Here is a 15,260-nt window from a genome sequence, read left to right as displayed (position 1 = left end):
AAGTTTTGGGTTTTATTTAATGAGTAATTTTAAAATAAGAGCCATTTTACTGTTGTAATTTACTGGATCGTACCATTAAAGTCGCAGGGTAGAAAGATGCATTTTCCAACCGCGCCGAATTTAATTTACGTTCCGACATTCTGTTAAATGGGTTCGTGTTGTTAAGAATCCACTGCTTTCTGCTCCAACAAACGTCCACATGCGGAGTCGTTTATCAACTAAATTATTCAAATTTATGGATGCTTCCTAGCTTCCCAGGTGTTTGTGTTGCTTTTGAAGCATTTCATTCACCTGCTATCATTCTTTGTACTCCAATTGCCCGAACACAAATTTCATTTTGGTTTTATGGTTTCATCGGAGTCGTTTATCAACTATATGTTTTCAAATTTATGAATGCTTCCTCCCCAGGTGTTTGTGGTGTTTATGCATTTCATTCACCTGTTATTATTCTTTGTACTCCAATTGTTAGAATACAAAATGCATTTTGGTTTTATAGTTTCATGCAATAAGTAAGTCAACAAAAGAGTATGTTCTGCACAATAAAAATAATGTGTGTCCCTACTGTACAATGTAATGTGTCCCCTCATTTTGTAATAGTTAATTTACCCATTCACATAATGGAACTACCTGCCCGATGAAGCCAGCGGCCTGTGACCCCTGAGCACTCAATACCGTGTGGGAGTCAGTTTGTGATCAACTTCTTTTATGAGACAAATACAAGCAAACGTTTCCATATGGGGACGACGAAAGGTGAGGGACCAGTGGCGTACGTAATGAGCAAAAATGTTGGAGGAGGGGGCAGAAGAAAATAATTCGCATCACCACCACTCTTATATGTTACATGCATGCCCCGCAGAACGTTTTTCAAGTGGGGGGGGGGGGGGGGGCTAAAGTATTAATGACAAGGGAGAGCGTAGCATAAATTTGCATGCGGTCCAGAGGCAAAGCCCCGGCGGGGGTCAAGAGGTGGACCCTACGGAAGCTCACGGATTTTAGGCATTTAATTACGATCATGAGCATATTTTGATACCTCATTTGTGACAGGTCAATAATTGGCGTGGGGAAAAGGAGGCGGAGCCTACTAAAACTCAGGGGTTTTAGGCATTACATTGTGGTCAAACTAGCATCCAGGGACCTGCCTTAGGACCCTTAGTGGGGCCCACTGTGACTTCTCTGCAGTAATGTCTTCTCCAGTAATGTGAAAGCTGTCACCTCCTACAACCGAACCCAAGCCCAGGCCATTGTCCAGCGTGCACTCAAGCCATTGCAAGAGAGGCCTGATAGTGCACACTGAAGAATAGCCTGCACCAAACCCAAGCCCAGCCACAGGAGGCAACAATCTCACATTACTACACATAAATATTCCTAGATTAAATAAGTGCAAGTCAGATATTTTAAGAATATTACAATTATAGAAAAGCGTTTTTGTGTGGGCAAGAAAACCCACATTATTTATTATTCTAACAGCCCGTTTTTGTACAACATTAACTTTGTCCATGAGGGGTATAGAGCTTTTCCCCAATGCGAGTATACAATAATTAAGATAAGGCAAGATCAAGGTAGAATAGAAAAGAAGCATGACATTAGGAGGTACAAAAGGTTTCAACTTAGTCATTACACAGGAGTTCAGCTTACTTAAACAATTGATGTGAACTTTCCATGTTAGTTTACTGTCTATACAGACACCTAAGAATTTGGTGGATTCAACCTGGTTGATTATTACGTTATTGATTTTGATATGGCCTGGTAACGATGATACAGAATTACTGAAAAGCATTAAATAATATATGTTTTATTATATTGTGCGACAATTTATTGGCTTGAATCCATTTAAAAACGCAAAATTTGATTGATTCGTTCAATCTTATATGAATGTGGTGGCTCGTCGGTTAAGAACGGCAGGCTTCAATATTTACTAAATCTTTGAACAAATACGAAATCTAACTGCAGCTAATTAATACACAGACAAGAAAATAAAAAAAGGAGATGCCATAATGATGACATTGACGATGATTAAAAGTTAGGATACAATATTATGAAGCAATGTCTTCTGAAGACATATTTATGGCATTTTTAGAAAAATTTACCCTCAAGCGTAAAATTGAACACATTTTTAATTCAAAATGTATGTGTAGATCTGTGTGAGATCTTTTTTTTTTAGGGGGGTGGGGGGTGGGTGGCACGCGAGCCAAGCTTCGAAGGAGAGGCAAATCAAACATCTCTCCTTTTTTTATTCTTTTTTTTGGTATTTGTCATTCAGTTACGATTTAGGTTTTTTTTTAAGGACTACATGACTGTATGATTTATTTCGTGTATTTATAACAGAAGTATGCTTTGTATATTGTAAAGGAAATAATAAATCATTGTGGAAGTAGGACCTACTGTGCATTAATACATGTATTTAAGCTATTAATTTCAAATATGGTATTGGTTAGATGATGATTATAATTATATCAAGCCTTACGTAATATAATGTTTTACTATAATTTTGAATCTTAATTGTCGATTAAATATATTCGATTTTTGTTTGTTGAGAGAAAAAGAATGAAAAAAAACATTCCAACTCAATTACAACAACAAAAATCCAACACCTCCCCAGCAACTGTGGATTGGGCTACTCTCTTTGCACAGTGTGTACATGTGTGTGTTTTTGTTATATTTGACAAAAGTGTGAAATGATACTTGATTTCTGATGTGTTTTTGTATTACTTACTTCTTAGATTTTCCTTTCTTGATGAAAGATATAAATAAAATGTACCATGCTTTTTTTTCGAGGCGTCTGTCAAATTTTGGATCTTCAGTGACTAGTCCCTCAGAAGCTTCTGCTAAGCAAGTGACAGAGAAATTATGATTTCAACTAAAGCTGCACAATGCATGGTATATTTGATTTCTATTCAAATTTCATTTTGAAATCTTTCCATATTTGATGAACATGATGTGTATTGGCATATGGGTTTTGGTTGGAGCGATGGATGTGGTTAAAAGCGTTGGTGTATTATCTGGATATACCAATTTCAGATTCTGAATATTGGCAGCGAATAGAATCATTTTGAAAAGGTTGCAATTCATGGTTGTACACAAGACTTGTCATTTAATATATTCTCTCGATAAAGAAAATATGAATATAATCTTGGGCTTTGAATGAGACGATTTGAACATTTTATCACTATTGGACAGGGAAAGAGAAATGGCGAAAAAACTAATCAAAACGAAGATTAAAGATATCTTTTGATTGTTTATTCGTGATAGATAAGAATGCAGGTATTCTAGAACGATGATAAATCAATTATTCGACGTTTATTGATTCGTTCAATTTTACATGAATGTGGTGACTTTTCGGTTACGAACAGCAGGCTTCGATATTTAATCAATCTACCAATCAATACAAGATCTAGCTGTAGTTAATAAACAGGCAAGAAATTATTTTAAGAAGGGAGATGCCAGAATGATGACATTGGTGAGCATTTGAAGTTTGGATAAAATATAATGAAAAAATGTGTTCTCAGTCCATATTTATTTCAAATTTAGAAAGTTAAAACCACCAGCGTATTATTAACACCGTGCTCAATTCAAAATATGTGTGTGTATCTTTTTGGGGTATTTACTATTTGTATTTGGGGGAATAGGGGAGTGTGTGGGACAAGCTAAAACGGGGAGGGGAGCCATAGATATCTCTTGTCTCATTTCATTCTTTTTTTAAATTGTCATTTCAGTTATGATTTGGGTTCTTTTCATCTTTTAATGAATTAATGATTGTACGATCTTTTTTTATAATGATAGCCAAAGTATGCTTTTTCTATTGTAGAGGAAATGTGATAAGAAATCATCGTAGAAGCAGGGCCGACTGTGCTGTAATACATGTATGAAATATAACTATTCATTTCATACATTATATTGAAGAGATTATAAGTATAATTGTAGTAAGCCTTATGTAATATAATTTTCTACTATTTTCGATCTTAATTGTAGAATTAATGTATTCAATTTGTGTTTGTTGAGAGAAAAAGAATGAAAATAACATTCCAACTCAATTACAACAACAAAATGCAGCCCCCTCCCCCCCCCCAAAAAAAAAAAACACACACCAGCAACTGTGGAATGGGCAACTCTCTCTGCAAGCGCAGTGTGTGTGAGTGTGTGCGTGAGTGTGTTCACAAAGTCACGTTTGCATAGGCAAGGTGGTGGTGTGGCGCTTTATGTCCAGGAGGCATACAACCCAGTACAAATGAAAATGGAAGTGCCCACAGAACTGGAGGTTCTTTGGGTGAAAATACGACCTGAACGTCTTCCATGAGCAATTTCGCATCTGATCGTGGCGGTAGTGTATCATCCGCCAGACAGTGAGTATACAGACATACTTCTTCTTCTTCTTATCGAGTCACTACACAAGTCCCGTCCAGTGGTCCACACAGGCTTTGGCACGGCAATTCACGGCTTGCAGGTCGTCTTGGGTGCATGGCTCTGGCAGGAGTGGGCAGACTAGCAGGTGTTCCATTGTCTGTTCCTGGCCGCATTCACATGCCGTTTGTTCGTCTCCTAGACCCCACCTCTGCATTAGGACTCTGCATCGACCGTAGCCAGTTCTTAGGCGGTTGAGGCTAAGCCAGGTAGGCCAAGTCTCACTGGAGCCGGTTGCGAGGGATTCCTTCGGGCTGAGGGAGAGTTTATGTGGAGTGGTCTGAAGGTGGTTAGACCACAAAGTCATCCTTTGGTTGTGAGGGCTAGTATTAAGAGGCTCTACAGAGTGCAGAAAGCTGTGTCTGGATTTGAGCCGCTTGCCCACTGGCTGTTGTTCGAAGAGTGGGTGGAGTGGATTGTTTTCTTGTTTGTCCTTTTCTTTCTGGGACAAGACCAACCTTCTGACGTGTGGAGGGGCAATACCGCAGAGCAGGTAGATGTCTTCTACTTTTGTTGGTCTAAGGCATCCAGTGATCGCTCTGCAAGATGAATTTAGAGCTGGGTCAATCTTGGTTGCATGGGCCGACCTACTCCATACTGGAGATGCATACTCCGCAGCAGAGAAGCAAAGCGCGAGGGCTGTCGTCCGGATTGTTCTGGCATCAGTCCCCCAGTTGGTGTTGGCTAGCTTCTTGAGGATGCTGTTGCGGGCTCCAACTTTAGCCTTTGTGTTGGCAATGTGGTTCTTGTAGGTAAGGGAGCGATCGAGTGTGACGCCTAAGTAGACTGGGTTGGGAGTGTGCTTCAGCCTTTTCCCATACCAGCTGATCCTTAGTTGATGGTTGGCATCCCTGTTCTTGAGGTGGAATGCGCTTATCTGAGTTTTATCAGGGTTAGCTCTCAGGTGGTTGGTTGCATAGTATGGGATGAGACCGGCCAGAGCATCACTGAGGGACTCCTCCAACTTCACAAAAGACTGGTTCTGGGTGGCGATGCAGAGATCATCGGCGTAGAGGAAGCTCCTGGTGTTTGGGTGGATCGGTTGGTCATTCGTGTACACGTTAAAGAGTAACGTTGCGAGCACACTTCCTTGTGGTAGGCCATTTTTCTGTCTGCGCCATCTGCTGCGATTCCCATTGAGAACCACAAAATATCGCCGATTGGACAGCAACGTCTGGATGAGTCCAGTCAGTCTCACGTCCTTTGTCAGCTCAAAGATCTTCCTGGTAAGGATTCTGTGGTTCACGGTGTCGTAGGCAGCAGAGAGATCAACGAAAGCAGCTCCGGTGATTAGCTTACTCTCATACCCGTCCTCAATAAACTGAGTGAGGTTTAGAAGTTGGCCAGTGCATGATTTTCCTGGCCTAAACCCTTCTTGTTCTGGAATGAGATGTTCATCCACGAATGGGGCGATGCGGTTGAAGATAAGCCGCTCGAACAGCTTATATGTATGGCACAGTAGGGAGATAGGCCTGTAGCTCTTTGGACTGGCTGCGTCTTTACCAGGCTTCAACAGGGCAATAACTTTGGATTTCCTCCAGAGCTTTGGGATGTTGTTGGTGCCCAAACATTCGTTGAACATTTTGAGAAGCCTGTTGAGGGCGCCTGGTCTAAGCTGTTTGATCTGCTCGCAGAGGATGTCATCAAGTCCAGCAGCTTTGTTGTTTGTCATTGCTTTGATGGCAGCAAGCAGTTCGTTCATGGTGAACGGTCTAGTGAAGCCTAGGTCATCTTGAGAGCTTGGAGCGTCTGGGACCTTAGGGAGTCTGGCTCTTCTTGGGTGATGGTCAGGGTTTCCCCGACCATTCAATAGGAGTTGATGGGCAACTTGGTCAGCAGTGACTTTAGATCTTGGTTGGGCCTTTGTATAGTCATTGCCCAGTATCCGGATCGTTTTCCATGTCTTCCTGCTGTTATGTGTCATGTCAGTGGATTGAATGAATTCCTGCCACTTCCTCTTTCTAGATTCACCAATTTCCTTGGTCAGATTTTCTCCAGATTCCAGTGTCTCCTCACTGAAGGGGTCCAACTGGAAGTGTTCGATGTAGTCTTCATACATCACCTTGGAGTGGTCCGTCAAGCCTTGAATGTAGCTTGTGCGACATCCTCGGGGGATGTTACGCCTTGACGATTTCTTCATCAACTCTACAAAGGTGTCGTAGTTTTGGGGGTTGGCAGGTAGGTCCTGGATGTAGGAGTCAAAGTCCTTAGCAAACTTTTCCCAGTTTGCCTTCCTCAGGTTGAAACGACGTCGGAAGGATACTGCTCTTGGAGTAATGACTGCATTAACCTTAAGCCCTATCGGTCGGTGCTGGGAGTGAGGGATTGGGTCGAGAATGACTTTCTCGCACTGGTTAGCAATCCTGGTAGATGTAAATATCAGGTCAGGGTTGTAGCCACGTCTCCACCTTGCACTTTTGAAAGAGGCAGAAAGCTTAGCGTCATGAATGAGGGACAGCTGGTTAGCATCTGCCCATGTCTCAACGAGTTCACCATCTTCGTTCATTTCTCTATATCCCCAGGAAATGCTATGGCTGTTGAAATCACCAATGACCACATTCATCCTGCCGTCAGTAGCTCTGCCGGGCAGGTCGAAAGGCTCTTGAGGTGGCTTGTACACGGAGCTTACGGTGATTCCCATTAGGTCAATAGAAAGGACTTCAATGTTATTGATGTCTGATAGGTAAGATTGGTCCACAGCAAGACCATCACGGGCAAAGATTGCACTTCCGTATTGGTCATGTGGTCTCTCTGCGATGAGGGTCATTCCGGAGATACGAGGGCGAACTCGTGTAGGCCCGCGATGGGTCTCCTGGAGGCAGAGAATGTCACAGTCGGTTGTTATGCATAGGTCAGCCAAGAGTTCTTGTTTGGCGCCTGAAAGACCTTCAATGTTGGATGAGATGATACTCAGGGCCGGTCCTGACAAGGACCCATGAGTTCGACCCTGGGCCTCAGCAACAAATTGGTCATCATTGTAATTGGTAGCCATGGTGTTGGTTGTGGTAGTTACTAAAAGAAACTTGAGTAGTGTGGTTGAAGGATTCGCAGACATACTGATAAACCATCTACAGGAAACCATGGATCAGATCTTGGGCCAGCATCCAGATGCTGCCTTGCTTGCAAACACCAACTTCAAACAAGCCGTCAAGACGCCAACGAGAGAAAATAGGATCCTGGACAAGATAGTGACAAACTTCTCTGGTTTTTATGACCAGCCACTCGTATGTTGTCATGTTAGGAGCCAGTGATCACAACACGGTGGTTTTGTCACTACTTGCCCCTACTCGTTATCAAAATTCTATCATGAAACGAATAACAAGACCACTCAGAGATTCGGATAAGAGACTATTTGGGTCCTGGATATCAAGGTATGAATGGAGTTCGGTGATGGACAGTATTTCATCAGACGAACAGACTGAAGCATTCTATGCCATTTTGAACTCCCAGATTGACCGTTTCCTGCCGACAAAAACGGTCAGAATGCACTACCGTGACAAGAAATGGATTACCCCAGTCATCAAATCTTTGATCAAGGAAAGACAAGCGGCATTTAGTGGTGGTAATAAGGAACTTACCAGGAAACTTGCCAACTGCGTTAAAAAGGAAATAAGAAAAGCAAAGCACGACTATTACAATGATCGAGTGAAGAAACATAAGAAGGCGAATCCTGCAGAATGGTATAAACAAATCAAAATTATGACCAACATGAAAAATGCCAACTCCTATAAAACTGTTCCTGGAGTTGACAGAGATGATACCGCCGTAATAGCAAACAGGATCAATGACTTCTTCAAGTCTGTTGCTGAGGATGTACCCACCATGGATGCTACGAACTTACCTGCATACTTACCTGACCCTTCTCCACCTCTCCGCATTCAACCTTGGGATGTTTACCAACAGCTTAAGAAGGTGAAGGTTGGGAAAGCTGTCGGTCCCGATATGATACCTAGCCGAATCATCAAAGAATTTGCTTGTGAACTTAGTATCCCATTGGCCCATATCTTCAGTACCTCACTTGCTGAAGGTGTCGTTCCAAAGATGTGGAAGAGAGCTGTAGTTGTTCCCGTCCCGTCCCTAAAACCACCCCTGCATGTATCGACAAGCTCCGTCCAATCTCCTTGACTGATAGTTTTGCGAAGGTATTTGAGGGTTTTGTGTCAAAGTGGCTAATGCAGCACATCGGGTCGCAGCTCGACAATAAACAATTTGGTAATATAAAAGGATTATCAACGACGCAATGCCTAGTTGACCTATTGCACTGCCTTTATCAACACGCGGAGAAAAGCAAGGCAGTATCCACGCTTGTGATGACAGATTTCCGCAAGGCATTTGATAGACCACGCATAGACCACACGATTGCCATGCAAAAGATGATCTCATTTGGTGTCAAACCTACATTGATCCGCTGGATAGCTGATTTTCTTACAGAAAGGACTCAATGCGTACGCTACAGAGGTGTCACATCAGAGTGGGTGACTATGAAAGCAGGGGTACCTCAGGGAACCAAACGTGGACCGATTGTGTTCCTAATCGTCATCAACAATGCGCTACGTGATAGTAATATAGCATATTGGAAGTATGTTGATGATGTCACTGTTTTTGACACGAGATTCGCTGGAGATCAGTCAATTCTATTGGAAGCAACACTTCAACATTTTGCCGAATGGTCTACGTCAAATGGAATGTCCCTTAACCCTGCTAAATGTGAAGTATGCAGGTGTGTTTTATGAAAAAGCCTCCAACACCACTGTCACTGGAAATTTGTCAGCATCCTCTAAAGCAATCCACGTCTGTCAAATTGTTAGGAGTCCATATCCGCTGTGATTTAAAATGGAGTGATCATGTGGATTTCATGATAAAACTTGCAAATGGAAGAATACACCTCATTAAGATCTTGAAAGGTCACGGACTGCCGATCGAAGACCTCTGTACCATCTACACTGGTTTCCTCAGACCCCTCGTAGAGTATGCCTCGCCGGTGTGGAATGGAGGCCTAACTAAAGAACAAGTAGATCGACTAGAAAGGGTGCAGAAAAGAACTCTGAAAATAATCTTGGGACCTAATTACCAGTCATATGAGACAGCACTGAATCTAATGAATCTGTCTTCTTTGGCTGACAGAAGGAAGGAACTGTGTTTGAGTTTTGCAGAGAAACTGATATCAAACGAGAAGGTATCTTACCTCATACCTCCTTGTAAGAATATTAGAAGCCTACGCAAATCAAATACCAGAGAACAGTTAAAATGTAAAACCAAACGATTTCGTAACAGTCCAGTTCCCTACCTTATTGACTAGCTAAATTCACAGTAGTGATCATGCACTTTGTCCACATTATTTTGTATAACATGTAAACTTATCCCCATAGTGATGATGTAGAGGTGCTGTATAATTATTATTTTATTTTATGTGAAATAGTATATAATTTTGTAACTAAGACGATTGTACAACCATAATAATTGATTAATGAAAATGATAATATAATACGGTAAATCAAGATTACCATTGTTAACATATGTAATGATTGAAACATACTTGCCACATATTTATTACAAGAAAAATCTCAAAAATACCATATTTCATGTCTCTCATCTGATTGCATTCCTACCGATCAATTTACAATATATGTTATCCATAACTCACCAATGAAAATGTAAAATGTAATTTATTAATTTTTACAACCAGTATTCTCTCTGTCGAAATTGTACCTTTTACCTTATTTTCGATATGTTTGATATACACTCTCTTCCTCAACATTATCTTATATATATATATCTCGCTTTGTCTCTCGTTCTCTCTCCCTCTCTCCCTTTCTCTCTTTCTCTCCCTCTCTGTCTGTCTCTATCTCACACTTTTCCTCGGTCTCCCGTGCTGTCTGCACTATTATCCTCCCTACCTCTCTTCTATATTTCCCTCCAGCCCTATGATGATTGTGGAATAGAATGTTAAGCGAATTTTATGGATTGTATTAATTTGTATATATATATGTGTACACTGATTTTTTAATTCACTCACTGCGTAATATGTCTTTACGTTTTATGTTTGTATAAATATTTATGTTTTTACAAAGTTCTGCAATTCAACCATCTGGCTGCAAATGAATTTTTAATAAAACCATTACCATTACCATTAGAATGTGAAATAATAAATTATAGGACGATGATAAATCAATTATTCGACGCTGATTGATTCCGTAAACTTTACATGAAATTGGTGACTTGTCGGTTACCAACAGCATGCTTCGATATCTACTCAATCTACAAATCAATACAAATTCTAGCTGTAGTTAATACACATGCAAGAAAGTAATGAAAAGGGAGATGCCAGAATGATGACATAGACGATCATTAACATTTTTGATAAAATATAATCAAGAAATGTGTTCTGAGTTTATATTTACTGTATTTTATTGCAATTGTTCTCCATAAGCGTATAATTGAACACAATGTTCAATTCAAAGTTTGTGTGTGGATCTGCGTGAGGTATTTTTTTGTTTTGTTGTAATTGTGGGGGAGGCCCCGTACCCTAACCCTCTCTGCGTACAGTCATGATTCAGTGGTTGAGCAATGGCCTCTTTACTGTGAGGCCCCAGAATAAAAAGCGTGTCGATCAGCTATATTAGTTCCCTTTTTGTAAGGCATTAATCCTCACTACTGTCAGTTATGACTTAAGGACGTAGGTCCCCTAGTTGATTAGCATAGTAGCACATACATGCTTTAGCAGTCACGCAAAACAAACACTCACAAATTACTATTTTGTTTGTTTGATTGATTTTATTTCTGCGTTCAAAAATATACAAATTCAAAGTCAAAGTACAAAATTTCGAACAATAACAAATACAATGAATACAATGTTTACAAAAGTAATTAAATCAAAAATCATGTTCAATTATATCATTCGATAAACATGTACGAAGCATACAATAACATAAGAAATATGAAATATTTTCAATAAATTAGAGAGGTAATTTGGAACGCAGGAGACCACCATCGTGAGCGGTTAGGCTGGAGATGGATGGCGGCCTCGTAAAAAGAATTGGCGACATAACTCTCTTCGAAAAACTGAGTGATCAAGAGGGTGCGGTGCAAGTGCAGGTGCAGTGAGCAGTTGCATGATAAAGAATAAATAAGTCACGGTTTTGTTATACTAATTTAGAGAGGGGAGCATATGATTGTATTATTTGTCGTTTAAGTAGATGGTTGAACAAGACTTTATGTTGTCGGGTAAATCATTCCAAATGTCCGGGCCAGAATGTCTAACAGATTTGTGTGTTATTGATAATTTGGGGTTTGTAAGATGGAAGTTTCCAGATATGCGAGTAGAGTATGAATGAACGGAATTATTAAACCTAAACATGTTATCAAAGGATGGTGGAAGTAGATTATTAATGTACTTAAACATAATAACTGCTACTTGAGTAGTGTTCAGATCGAAAATTTTAGTGTTTTAAGTTTATAGAATAAAGGATCAGTGTGAGCTAAGAAATGCGAACCTGTACAAATACGTATGGCTTTCTTTTGCAGTTTGAAAATAGAATTGATTTTTGTCGAACCACAATTTGCCCATACACTATTACAATATGTTATATACGGGAGAACTAGCGAATTATATAGTAGGAATAAGGTTGCATGGGGTAGAAGAAACTTTAACTTGGAGATTATTCCAATACTTTTGGAAATGCACATTGTAACTTGGTGTAAATGATCATTCCAAGTCAAGGTTTCATCTATAAGAACACCCAAAAACTTGGAATTAGTTTTCTTCTCTAGTAGCATACCATCGATTTTAATATATATAGGTGTTTCTGTATTATGAGAATGGTGTTTAAAATACATGAAATGAGTCTTTTTTGTATTAAGTGAAAGTTTATTGGATTTAAACCAATCTGATACTTTGTTAATTTCATAATTCAAAGTATTGTTTAACGAATTAAGGTCTTTATGGGAATAAAAGATATTTGTATCATCGGCAAATAAGATAAAAGAAAGAAGGGGGGATGTATTGATAATATCATTTACATAAAGAAGAAATAACAGTGGACCTAAGATGGAGCCTTGAGGAACACCGCATTGAATTAAAAGAGGATCAGAATCATAACTATTAAATGTAACATATTGTCTTCTGTTTGTTAAATAATCTTTAAACCATAAGAGTGGCTGACCCCGAATTCCGTAATGACTGAGTTTGGAGAGTAGAATAGCGTGATTGAGCGTATCAAATGCTTTACTCAAGTCACAGAATATACCTATAACATGCTCTTTGTTAGCTATGGCACTTGTAATTTTGTCATAAATTTGAATTAATGCTAAGTCAGTTGAGTAATTTTTTCTGAAGCCATATTGATTTGAATTGAGTATTTTGTGTTTAGTGATAAATTTGTGTAGCCTATTATGAACGATCTTTTCTAAGACTTTAGATATACTTGGGAGTAGGGAAATTGAACGATAGTTACTAATTTCGTGAGGATCATCTTTTTTAAGAATGGGGTTGACTTTAGCTAGTTTTAATAGATCAGGGAAAACACCTTGCGATAACGAGTGATTAAATATGTGAGTTAAAGGCTTTGCAAGTGGATACATTATTTCTTTTAGGAGAGACATACTTATTTTATCAAAACCGTGCGATTTTGAGTTGTTAAGAGATTGGGTAATGTTAATAATTTCGCTAGGATTTGTCGGATTTAAAAAGAGGGACTCTTGGTTTTGATTGGAAAGATAGTCTTTAAAGTGTGCGTGAGTTCTATTAATTTTGCTGGCGAGTTCAGGGCCGATATTCGTAAAAAATGAGTTAAATGAATTTGCATGAAGACTAGGATCATGTATTTTAGTGCCATTTAATGTGATATTATCCGTGGGTGGGGGATTCGTTTTTTTTCCCATTACCTCTTTGATAATTTTCCAAGTTGCAGTTGTGTTTGAACTGGCCTTTTTTATTTTATTAGAAAAATGCAATCTACGGGATGTACGGATAAGTTTTGTTAATTTGTTTCGATAAATTTTATATGTGTTTAGGTTAGTGTCAGTTGGATTGTGTAAATGTAATTTGTAGAGGCGATTGCGTGTTTGTATTGATTTCAATAAACCTTTAGTTATCCAAGGATTCCTGGGTTTATTTCGCTTATTACTCATTTTGCCTAAAGGAATATTCTTTTCATAATAATATTGCAATTTGTTACTAAAATGTTTATATGCAGTATTGACATCATTTACACTATATACCTCAACCCATCCCTCGAAAAATAAATCCTGTTTCAGCAATTCTATATTACGTTTGGATTCTTTGCGATATATAAGCTCATCAAATGATTTACGGCCAGATAGTTTGCATTCACAAGTTAAAAATATGGGTAGGTGATCCGACACTTCAGAACACAATATTCCACCGATGGTTTTGTTGTTATGTACGTTTGAAAAAATATTGTCAATCTGAGTTGATGAATGTGGATTTATTCTGGTGGGTTTATTAATAATCGAAAAAAAGCCGTATGAATGCATCAACTGCATACAATTGGTTGAGTTACTGTTATCAGATGAGGGTGAGAAGTTGATATTAAAGTCACCAAGGATAAAATTGTGTTTATTTTCATCCCCTATTTTATGAAGATAAAAATCCAGTTCGTCACAGAATAAATCACAATTGGAATCAGGGGGTCTATAAATCAAACCTATGATGACATTTTTGGCATTTGAGTTATTAATTTCGATAAATAAAGATTCAGCTTGTGTTAGTTTAATATCTGAACGGATTTTGAAGTTTATGTTTTGTGTAATATAAAACGCAACACCGCCACCTCTTCTTCCTTTGCGGTCCGCCCTAATCAACTTATAATTAGGCAAATTGAACATATCTGGAGAATTCTGATGTAACCATGTCTCACTTATTCCAATGACGGAAAATGCAAAATTATTTAAAGAGTGTAAAAGGTTTTCAACGTATTCGAAATTTTTGTTCAGACTTCTGGAGTTTATATGTAAAAGTGAAATATTTTCTGGTTTGTAAGAAAATGAATTTTTGAATGTTTTTGGTGTGTAGTATTTGCTCTCGTTTATATCGTCGACAAGAATATCGGGAGTGTGCGCGTGCGAATTCATTTAACGATACGTATTATGTAAAGTACCGAAAATTTGGAGGATGAACAACTGCATGTTTGATGCTGGTGCGTTTGTGTGTGTACGAAGTGCAAGTGTGCGGGTAACTTCAAAATATAACACAAATAAAAATACAATAAGACCCATCTTGGTCACAGTTACAATAATTGCTTAGGAGCAACAGAGCGGAGCCCGACCGCCCGAGTAAAGGGTGTATTTTTGACACGCAAAATAGAGGGGCTGGGAAGAAACAAAATGCTTGATAACAATAATGACAAATCGGAGTACGATTATTAAATGGCAAAGAGGGATTTGACATTCCCGCTCATCAAAACTAGTTCAGTCTATAACAATGGATTTTGTGATTGACACAGGAGTTTTGCAAAACAAAGAGATTTGTTGTGCGGAGGAGAAAAATGTATGCATGTTAAAGCAGACTCTGAGATGATGCTTAATAGCAATAACGTCATTTCGGAGTACAATAATATTAAATGGCAAAGAGGGTTTTGACATTCCCGCTCAAAAAAAAAAAAAAAAAGTTCAGTCAATTACAATATAACAGATAGACTCAAGTTTTTGGAATGCTATACAGATAATAATTATTGATAAAGAGTGAGGAGTTCGGTCTTAATAATCCCAGTAATCAAGATCAAAGGTCAATAAAAACTTGTCTCCAGCTTCCAGCCCAGTGGAGGGTAAGCTATATACATTCCTGCATGATACAAAATGGAGCTGTATGACACCCGAATGTATAGAATCGTGACAATTTAGCA

At 39.0% G+C, this 15,260-nt stretch overlaps 1 protein-coding gene across 1 annotated transcript; it reads left to right on the top strand.

Moving 5' to 3' along the window:
- Positions 1–7,478: 7,478 nt before the first annotated feature.
- Positions 7,479–8,523, top strand: LOC105445450. Its single transcript, XM_011680995.1, has 2 exons — positions 7,479–7,622; positions 7,849–8,523. Exons 1-2 carry the CDS (start codon positions 7,479–7,481, stop codon positions 8,521–8,523), a joined length of 819 nt encoding a protein of 272 aa, XP_011679297.1.
- The last annotated feature ends 6,737 nt before the right edge of the window (positions 8,524–15,260 follow it).

This window comes from Strongylocentrotus purpuratus, unplaced genomic scaffold, assembly GCF_000002235.5.
Source record: "Strongylocentrotus purpuratus isolate Spur 01 unplaced genomic scaffold, Spur_5.0 spur5_contig_864, whole genome shotgun sequence".
NCBI lineage: Eukaryota > Metazoa > Echinodermata > Echinoidea > Camarodonta > Strongylocentrotidae > Strongylocentrotus > Strongylocentrotus purpuratus.
Note: the sequence above shows the minus strand (reverse complement) of the source record. Positions and strands in the feature narration are given on the sequence as shown.